General features: G+C 43.9%; 1 protein-coding gene and 1 long non-coding RNA gene across 3 annotated transcripts in view; one reads left to right on the top strand and one right to left on the bottom strand.

Moving 5' to 3' along the window:
* Positions 1-1,851: 1,851 nt before the first annotated feature.
* On the top strand, positions 1,852-9,733 carry LOC135322506 (uncharacterized). The gene is made up of 4 exons (XR_010383089.1): positions 1,852-1,991; positions 3,081-3,225; positions 6,430-6,559; positions 9,136-9,733. It is a non-coding gene; the product is annotated as an uncharacterized LOC135322506 (long non-coding RNA).
* SMC1B (structural maintenance of chromosomes 1B) overlaps positions 2,270-9,989 on the bottom strand; it is a 71,445-nt gene continuing 63,725 nt past the window's right edge. Inside the window, exons 21-25 of one of the 2 annotated variants that reach the window (XM_010983429.3) lie at positions 9,510-9,664; positions 8,340-8,491; positions 6,416-6,485; positions 3,701-3,811; positions 2,270-2,371 (exon numbers count right to left, since the gene is read on the bottom strand). In XM_010983429.3, coding sequence (XP_010981731.1) covers positions 2,270-2,371; positions 3,701-3,811; positions 6,416-6,485; positions 8,340-8,491; positions 9,510-9,664 — 590 coding nt within the window. The remainder of the gene's footprint in view (positions 2,372-3,700; positions 3,812-6,415; positions 6,486-8,339; positions 8,492-9,509; positions 9,665-9,989) is intronic. The other variant, XM_064491372.1, reaches the window with a different exon arrangement.

Raw genomic sequence — 9,989 nt, 5'->3', positions numbered from 1 at the left:
AGTTCACTTAAAAAAGAAAGACACACGAAGTGTAATCAGGGCAGGCTATCTGAATCTGAAAGTTGAGCAGACACAGGGTATAGCAGCACTGCAGCATGGAAAGTGACGGGGAACAGGACACAGAACTGGGAAAGTGGAGCCAGTTTCAGACAAGCTGTGAGTCTCAAGACTGGAGGCCTTCTTGCTGTAATGAACGGACATATCTAGTCAGTTCTGCTGTTTCTTCTTTCAAAATGCAAATTTATTTCAACACGATTGACGTATTAGAAACAATCTGAGTATAACTCATTTGCTTATGTATAATTTTGTCTGAGAAAACCAGGTGAGGGAGCGACTAAGTATGGCCTTGTTTGTTTTCTGTCTCAACCTAGACTAGTTCTGACATTTTTAGATGGTTTTATTTTAATCAGTTATGCAGGTACCTATACAGTGAGCCTCCTTGCTGCCTCAACAAAGCCTGAAATACTCTCTGATCCTTAAAAGGAGTTTGTCGCACCTGCTCTGGGTGAAAGCGGGAGCACAGCCGGCTGCACAGAACTGGGGGGGGGGCTCCACCACCCGCCCTCAGACCCCCGCCGGCTCCCTCCGACACCCCCCCCCACTTGACCACAGCAGCGTGCTTCACCCAGTGGGTGAGTTCACATGCCAACTTCAGGGTGTTTCTTGAGATGAAGTGCCATATTTGCTACAGTATCTGTGTTTCTTAACCGTTTAACATGTGTAAAGCCAGCTATGTACTAGGGTCCTGTCTTCCTTTTTCAGTACGGTGCCCCCACCCCATGTTTCCCATCACCCATGCTCTCCATCGTGTGCTTCTGCGTAGCACGGGGTTTTCAGGAGTGTGGGTGTACCGTGTCAGAACAGGGATCCTACTTTGAAGATCACCGACAGTCCATGAGTCCAGGTTAGGAGAGAACAGCCCCAGCAAAGCAAAGGGTCTATGCTGAGCTCACATGGCACCAAACGGACAGCTCAGTGTCAAGCTGGTGTCTTTCAAGGCAGAGGGAGGCGGTGATGTAGATGTATTACCAGCACTAAAAAAGGACAAATACAGTGGCTTCTGCTATTAAAGTTCTTAGAGATCAGCTAGGGGAGGCCAGGGAGCAAGGTTTTTGTGACTTAGTCTGTTTCTTAGGCACAGAGCGCGTGAAATAATGAGTATCGTTCAGACTGCTTCAGGAGGCGCTCCTCGGTCAGCACTTGGGCCCAGACAGTCTTAAGTTCAGAGCCACCAGCACCCTAGAATTTTTTAATTTTGAAATGGGAATGAAGTACTATTGAAAACTCTGCAACTTTTTCCTACCCCAAACAATGTATAGTGGGCCCCCTGTATCCCTGGGTTCTGTATCTGGAGAGTCAACCAACCTTAGATTAAAAATAGCTGATGGGGAAAAAAAGGATTCTAGAAAGTTCCAAAAGCACTACTTGAATCTGCTGTATATCGGCAACTATTTACACAGCATTTACATTGTACTAGGTATTATAATGTAGAGATGACTTAAAATATGGGGAGGATGTGCACAGGTTATATGCAAACACTACCATTTATATAACGGATTTGAGCATCCTTGGATTTTGGTCTCCGTGGGGAATCCCGGAACCCAGTCCCCACAGATGACAAGGGATGACTGTGTTTAAGTAGAAAAGTCAGTTGTCACTTGGGAAAGCCTGTGTTCACTGTTTACTTTTTAACAAATTATATTTAGAAAAATGTAGATTGCATTGAAACAGATACAATTCAATTTCACCTTAATTTTTAGTTTCTAAAAGTTATAGATTGTAGGCAGTTGAAATTAGAATACTTTTATTGATATTTTCAATACTGACTTCAGTTCCTCTGATATAATTTTCCATATAACACAGGTTCAACAACCTATAACTAATATATTTAGAAACCAAGAGTTTCCCTTGAAGATTACCTAACTTACAAGGCGCGATCAGTGAGATGATGCAGGAGTCAAAGACTGCCTGCCTGGCTTTCGAAATGGAAGGTAAAACTATGGTACAAAACTACCTTTTTTTTTTTTTTTTAAACTCACTAAAGCTAACTTGTGTAGGAAACCCCACCTACTGAATACTCTGGCTACAGTGAGCTGTAGCACCTTCGGGAGGTAACGGTTAGGCTTCTCACGTGGCACACGAGCCGCGTAGCCGCGCAGCCCTGGGAGCCTGTTACTCAAGAGCGGCGGGACCGCGCAGCGCTCGGCCTGACCTGTCTGACCTCGCTCTCAGCTGCCAGCCACTCACTGGCACTCGGCGTCCTAACGTCCTAACGGGACTCAGGCTGTCTCCTGCTGCTTTCTCTGCCTTCAGTGTCTGGATACTGAGAAAGATCTAGGCTCAGAACTTGGCTGAACATGCAGTCATCATGCTGAAATGGGAGAGAAGACAGTTAAAAGTCAGTGCCTTTACTTAGGGAAAAAAGTGCTATTAAATGTAAAATAAGGGCCATTAGTGGGTCTAGATTTGCGTTTAAAAAGGAACCTCTTTATAGCCACTTAGAAAGGCACCACTCGTCCGCATTTACATCAGACTGATTTATTTCTTGTATTAGCTAGTAAAGGGTTCCAGCACGTGCCACCCAAAATACGCCTCTTGCACGTGGATTATTTTGAGCTAGAGGCTCCTGAGAAGCAGCGGATGAGGACAGGCTCCACCAACTAGGCACAAGCTCCCTGCAGGAAAGGGAGCTCACATTTATGTGAGAGGGGACGCCCTCTTCACTCCTCATCAATGGAGAGGCACCTAGCTGAATCTGCAGAGCGAAGCCGACCGAACAACCTCATTTACCATACTTTCCCTAGTCACCTTCCCACCACTTGCCTGTTACCCAGAAACCTCTCATTTTAGCCTAAGGTGGTGGGTGTACAGGCCCAGTTCTGGCCCCCCTGCGGTTACTCATTGCTGGGCGTGCCCACGTGTACGTGGGTGATGCACGCGCTAATAAACTGCTTTGCTCTCGTTACTCTGTCTTTTGCGCGTCTAATTTACAGGATCTCAGCCAAAGAACCTGAAATGGGTAGAAAAAGATTTTATTTCTCTCTACACTGGTAACGAGAATTTCCATTTCTCTCCTGCAGAATATTTCCAGTGACTCCTTGACATTAATTAGGCACAGGAAGGGAAATTAATATTTATCTTAGCTTAAAGGAAAACTCGGGAAGTGAAACCTAATTGTCCACGAACTGAAGGATTTGAATGAGAGGCTCTGCCCCACTAGCTCAGGTAAGTATTTGAACAGCCTTTGAGAAAGGTGGGTTTGAATTCTAGAAGTTACTCTACAACTTGGAACTGTGGTCAGTTTCCTTTTCCCTCTGGTACTTTTGGAGGCTAAATGGTTCCTTGTTGGCTCTACCACATGCATTTGTTTTTGCCTAAAGCATTCAAACACTACAGAAATAAATACAATATCAAGGGTTTACTCTGTAAGTTAACGGGTACTACTATTTTACAAACAAAACTATCATACTTAACTGTTCTGCAATTTTTCAGTTTGTTTTTTCACTTAAAATATATCTTAAATCTCTGTGTACTGCCATAGTAGTTACTTTTAAATCTTATTTGATTAAAAAATCATTTAAGCCTATATTCATCAACTGCAGAAATCAAACAGTATCTAGATTCCATCAGGAACCTGTAATTGTGCTGTGAGGGCACCACGAAGGCAGTTTTACTCCTCTGCCCCTTTACTTCTGTTTACCTCTGGATAGATGCCTATCAGTGCATCAGCTTTGGAATAGAACTCCTCTTTGAGGGAGATGATTATCATCTGAAACTGTTCCTGAGCCTGCTCTTTGATGTAACTTGATACCTGGGAGGAAACAGAAAGCACACATTTCATCAGTAAGGAAAAGCCCTGTTTCTGGGCTCTGAGGTCAGCGACTCTGCACATCTCTGAACCTGCCCTTTTAGGTGACGAGGCACATACTCCCCCTTCTGGTAATTCAGTAAACCCGCTACAACTGCAGAAATGGAAATAGCTCAGATTCCAAAATGAGAGGTTAGTGAAAAATATAAACCTCACTAAATCTATGATTGAAAACCTGAAGACTGTTTTTAAGAATAAAGCTCTAACTTAAGGTACTATTGTGAATGTGCAATCAACCTTCTACAACAAGGTAGAACAAAAATTACCACTCAGGTACTTTATGAGGGTAAAGAAGGGGTGGTCCTTAAACTCCCTACATTGCCAACTTAAAGCCTGAAGGTGGGAGAAATATGGCAATTATATACGTATTCATCATCTGCAGTCAAGTCGCTGGGTTAGAGGGAAACTCATGGCTGCTCCAGGAGGTTGAATTCTAAGGAATGAGAATAAAAACAAAATAGACTGGACAGAAACAGGTCTTGGTGAACAAACTACTCAGAACCTGGAGAATGATAAAGAATAACCTAAACTCAAACCACAGTTTTGTAAGATACTTGCCAGCTGCCTGGATCTCGCTGCAAGCCTAGAGAGCCTTCTTCACGTGTAGGGGTCCTGACTGCACTAAGAACACAAGCTTGGAAGCAGGAACAGCAGCGTTGGTGGAGGAATGAGTCACTAGCCGAGGTGAATGATGAGAGGAGGGAAACTGCTTTGGGCTAAAAGGCTGAGTTCACAGACAGAAGGAACTCCAGCATTAGAATCGATTGTAGCCACAGAGGACTTTAAAGTCTTGATATGGATGGGGTGCAAGCAGTAAGGCATGCATTTTGCTAGCAGAGTTGCCTGTAACAAACGTTGGGCGCCCTGATGACAAGAGGGAGTGGAGCACCTTCACAGCTGCTCATGCCATGTAACTGCTCGAACTCAAGTCGGCAGTGGGTACCAGGATGTAAATCTCAAAGGGAAAGTGGAAATCAAGAGGTTTTCAAAAGATACGATTTGTGCCAATGGAAAAGAGTCTTAAGTAAGATCTATTACCTGAAGATGCCACTAACACAAACATCTAAATTTAGTAGAAGATAGGGATACCTTAAATGCTACCAAGAGAAGGGGTGGTCCACAGTGATGGATCCCCACCTCCACCCAACACAGACACAAAGGATACGGGGGAAAAAGTGCTAAAATTAACCTAAGGGGAACTTTCTCCCAAATGAGTCAGGCTATGGGGCCCAGTTAGCTGATGCAGACTGGCTGGCATTCGAGAGAGACAAATCGAGGTTTTTTGTTGTGCTGTCCTTTTCCCCAGTTACCCTGGAGTCTGGGAGGTCACAGAATGTGGCTCTTGCCTGTTCTCTACAAGACTCGGGACTTTTCTAACTTTTGTGGGTGTGGCTTCTCACGTATACTGTGACGTGGTCAAAAAGCAAGGTCCTGGAGAGACTTGGGTAGGATGAACACAGCCTGGCAAAGGTTGCCATTAGAAGGCACCTCAAGCTGCAGCTCCTGAAAGTCCTCTGACTCTCAGCAGAGAAAGAAATCAGGGAGGTTGGCTTCAGAGACTCAGCCCGTCGAGGTGGCACCCCGAGAGTGGGTACCTCTCTCGGGGGTGGGCTCGCTGACCAAGAGCACAAGGCAGAAGGCTCGTTTACAAATTAGCAATGAGAGGTCTCTGTCAGCATGACTAGAGCAGCCTCCTTGTGAACAGCTGGAAATGCAAAGGCCAGTCATTTCTGGAAGATGGATAAACCTGGAATCAGAACCAGGAGTTTAATTCATCCATTTCTGAAAATGGATGGCTCTGGCATAGGACCATGACCCTGGGAATCTGCAGGACGGAGCCGTCCCAGCCCTGGGCAGTGATGGGTGCTGCCCGTGTTTGCCTCCATCCTTTGGTCATACTTCCATGGCCAACTCCATCCTCATGTCAAAAATTTAGTCAAGACGTGTGGTCTGAGAGCCTGTCTCTTCCAGGTGGCTTTGTGTATCTGTGCACTGATCTTTAACACTGACCTCAAACTGGCTTCTCAAGAGTTAAACTGTGCCCTTAGCTTCCTCAGTCGCAAATGCTGAGAACAGGATCATACACAACTGCGGTAACTGGATAAATTTTAATAAACAAGTGGGACAGAATTTTGAACTGTAATTCCTTTGGAATTTTATTTACACGTTATTTTTGGACTTTCTTAAATAACTAATTTGGTCCAGTTGGCCATGGGGTCTACTATTAAGGACCCTCTAGGTCCCAATGCTTAGGGGCCTTGAGGAAAAGCAAGTGACCCAGCAGCAATGCTGTGGGTTCAGCACAGTGGTCCTCACCCACCTGACTCCCTGTGTTGACTCCTCAACAGCTCACTGAGGGCCCACTAAACCTTGAATGAAAACTACTACCCTGATGCATCTTGTTTTTAGGTATTTAACTTAGATTTTACTTTTAATCAGCAGTTATCAAACAAACATAGTTTGTTCAGGGTAAACTGTCTTCTGACTGCAACATGACGCTTGAATTGTAGATGTTCTATTGGAAATTAAGAGCAGAAAGAAACTTACTTTGCCAATGTTAGTATTGTCCAGGGCTGCGTCTACTTCATCTAAAACAAAGAATGGAGCAGGCCGAAAACTAGAAAAAGATTACAATCAAGTTACAACTCTGTTTCACCGAAGCCATGGAGGAGAGGACTAACAGCATTCAGGGTAATGATTCGCCCTTTTGGATGCTTCTGTCTACGTCTCCAGTAATCTCTGTGTTGCTAAACATGGTGCTCAAGTCTCAGTCCACATCCCATGTGACCTTTGCAGGCGGCATCTGGGGTGCTCCTCTCCCCGTTCCTCTGACGTTAAGGACGACATGGTCTGCTTCCACTGCCTCACCCACTGTCCTTCCCAGTCTTTTCTGCCAACTCCTCATCTAACTTCTTGATGCTGGGGTGCCTTTGCGGCTCAGTGCTTAGAGCACTTCTCTACCTAATTAGCTCCCTTGGTGATTTCATCTGATCTTAAGGTTTTAGGTATCATCCATACACCGATGGCTCCCACGCTTCTACTGATAGTTCTGACCTCTCTCTTGAACCCTCACCTCACATGTCCAGTGGCTTACTCAACAACTCCACGTGGGTGTAATAACTCAAAATCATGCAGAATCAAACCCACCTGCCCCTCCAAACCTACTCCCTCCTGTGGTCTTCGCCCTTGCAGTTAACAGCAGCTCTCATCACGCCAGTTGATTGGGCCAAAACCCAGAGAGTCACCCCTTGACTCCCTCATACCCCACGCCTTGTCTGCTCAGCCTTCCGTCCCACCTGGGTCCAGCCCAACATCTTCCACCGCGATCAGCACAGCACTTCCCTAACCTTGTGCCTGCTGCTGCTGCAGCCTGCTCTGTGCAGGTGCCAGGCTCACTCTGGCCTTCGGGCCTTTGCACCTGTCGTTCCTCATGTCTAGAATATTCTTCCCTTATAATTCTCCCCTAGAACATCCATCCACAAGGTTTGCTCCCTTAATTAATTCCTTCAAATCTTTGCTCAAATGTTACTTTTCAAATAGGCCTTCCCAGGAGACTTTAATGCTGCAAACCATTCTTTACTTACTACCTCCCTTCTTTCGTTTTCTCTACAGCATCTGTCATTTTCTAATAGCCTCCATGTTAGAGAAATAGTTTACTATATTCCTTATTTATCACCTTATTTATCTTCTCCAACTAAAATGAAGTATCTTTGAGACAGGGCATTTGTTTTCTTCACTGCTATCTCTGTAAGGCCTGTACCACCTCTCGACACACAGTAAATATTTAATAAATATTTGCTGAATAAATGGATGGAGATGGTGCCCAGTAATAGTCTTACTCTAAGATTTACTCAACTTAGGCTCCTTTTAGTGTAATGGCCAATTCCTTTTCCTTGAGACCAGTAAAAACAGTTGTAAAACTTTTATGTTCATCTTCCTGACCATGAAAACAGAGAGGCAGCATCATCTATACCTTAGATCTTCATCTAAAGCTTTGAATGTTGAAAGTTGCCTTAATTTTAGCTAACCCTTTTTTCCCTTGATTTATTTTACAAACAGTGCCACCATCATCAGCAGAAATGAGGTTAAACATTTTTGTCCCAGAAGAAATACTTTGCTTAACATTCACTACTAACCAGCAGATCTCCACATATGGATTAGGAAAATAGTATACAAGTTAGGTGTTTTTACTTTGTTTGGGTTTGTTGTTATTGTTTTTGGCAATCCTGATTTCACGTGTGGCCATTGATACTGATACTCCTTTTTCTTCTTTCTGATTTCTATAAAGATGGAGTATTAGTAGATACTGACAGTAAGAAACTGAATAAAAATCTGTCAAGAACAGAATTCTCTCTTAGATTTGCTATCTAAATTGTTATAGGCCTAAAACATAACCTGAATTGTCTGGCTGAAAAAAACTGTTCTGTATCACATACATAACATGACTAAAGACAAGTAATGAACTGATTACCTGTGCACAGCGAACAGGAGAGCCAGAGCCGCCACACACTTCTCTCCCCCTGACAGATTATCCATCGGCATGAACCTTTTGCCTGGGGCCACACAGTTATAGCTAATTCCCTCCAGGTAAGGCTCTTCCGGGTTCTCTGGGCTAAGAAATGCCTGAAACACATGTTATTTATTCAGCAGTATCAGAAAAGCTATTAGCAAATTTCAACAGCCACAGAGTTTAACTGCAGAATACCATTGATTAGACTTTCCTCCATTTTGATGGAAAGATACCAATGTCTGTAAATAACATATTTAGCTCTCCATGTGCTCAGACAGCAGGGCTGTCCGGGTGGGGAGCAGAGGGAAAACACCGCCACAGGCATCAGGGGTGAGCCTTCCCACCAGACTGCCCTCCACCATATGCCGCAGCCTCATGAAAACAATCTTCATTCAAATCACTCATTGGCCCTTTCGTCAAATCTTTACTGAACACCTGTCATGGGCCAGGTACTATGGAAACAGATGAATCCTGCCCTCAAGGAATCAGTGGTTTATTTTAGTCCTACTTTACTGAAAACAAGTAAGGTATTTTTGGTTGCAATTCTAAATATTTGATTCAAGATTACCTTGGTATAACAGAATACCACAAGAAAGAGGGGAGAGCAGGTGTATAAGATCTGATCTTTGGAACACACTCCATCCCACAGTCTCTGCTATGGACAATGACCATGGAACGGGGAGACTGTCGTCACAAGGGGCATGTATCTAGATCTGAGTCTTGCCTTTAGTTCTTTCCTTCTCCTTTGTTACTCTAGGCAACTCCACAGACTCCGGATTCACAGGCTCTCCATTACCCTAACTACTACACAGACCACTGACAGCTCTATAGACTCAAATTTGTACCAGATAACAGAATTCCAGAGCTGAAGAGAACTTGGAAACCAAATGATCTAACCCACTCATTCTGCAGATGAAGAACCAGGACCAGGAAGAGTCTGGCTTGTCCTGGCTGGCCAGTGGTGGAGTGAGTAGGATCTAGAACATGGGTCACTGTGACAACCAGTCTTCACGAGTTGACTTTGCCCCGTTAAGTGAGTTGCTCAAACAGTGTGGTGGCAATTTCCCACCAGGAAAAACCCCCACAACAACACAAAGTTCCCACTCATACTTGGGGGTGAAAAATACATACTTGGGCACTGTGGTTTCTGCAGAGCTTCTTGTAGATCTGATCAATTGAGACTGAGACGTGCTCAAAACACTGGCTGAAAAGATCGTATCTCCTTTTTTTCACCTGTTCAAACTCTTGCCTACATATTCTGGCTTCCTTTCTGCTGGCCTCAAAAGCTAAGAGAGAATCAATGTTCTTTATTTTGGAGAACACCAAGGGTTTTCTCAACTTTAAAGCATAAAATATTTCTAACATTGGATTTTGAGTTTGGTTGTCTTTAGTAAAGTCTACCTTCAAAATACCTCAACTGTTATTAATTCCAAGAAAATGACTCTTAAAATTGAAGAGCCCCTTTTCTAGTAGGTCTAATTTTTAAATAATAACAAATTCCAACAAAGGATCTAATATGCCTCTCATGCTGGTATGAAGCAAAACATTGCCTATTCTAAAATAACCAATACACCTGTTTTTAAATTAAAGCAGAACAGTTTTCAAAAAGGA

This window comes from Camelus dromedarius, chromosome 11, assembly GCF_036321535.1.
Source record: "Camelus dromedarius isolate mCamDro1 chromosome 11, mCamDro1.pat, whole genome shotgun sequence".
Classification (NCBI taxonomy): domain Eukaryota; kingdom Metazoa; phylum Chordata; class Mammalia; order Artiodactyla; family Camelidae; genus Camelus; species Camelus dromedarius.
The sequence above is the reverse complement of the archived record's forward strand: the minus strand, read 5'-3'. Positions and strand labels throughout refer to the sequence as shown.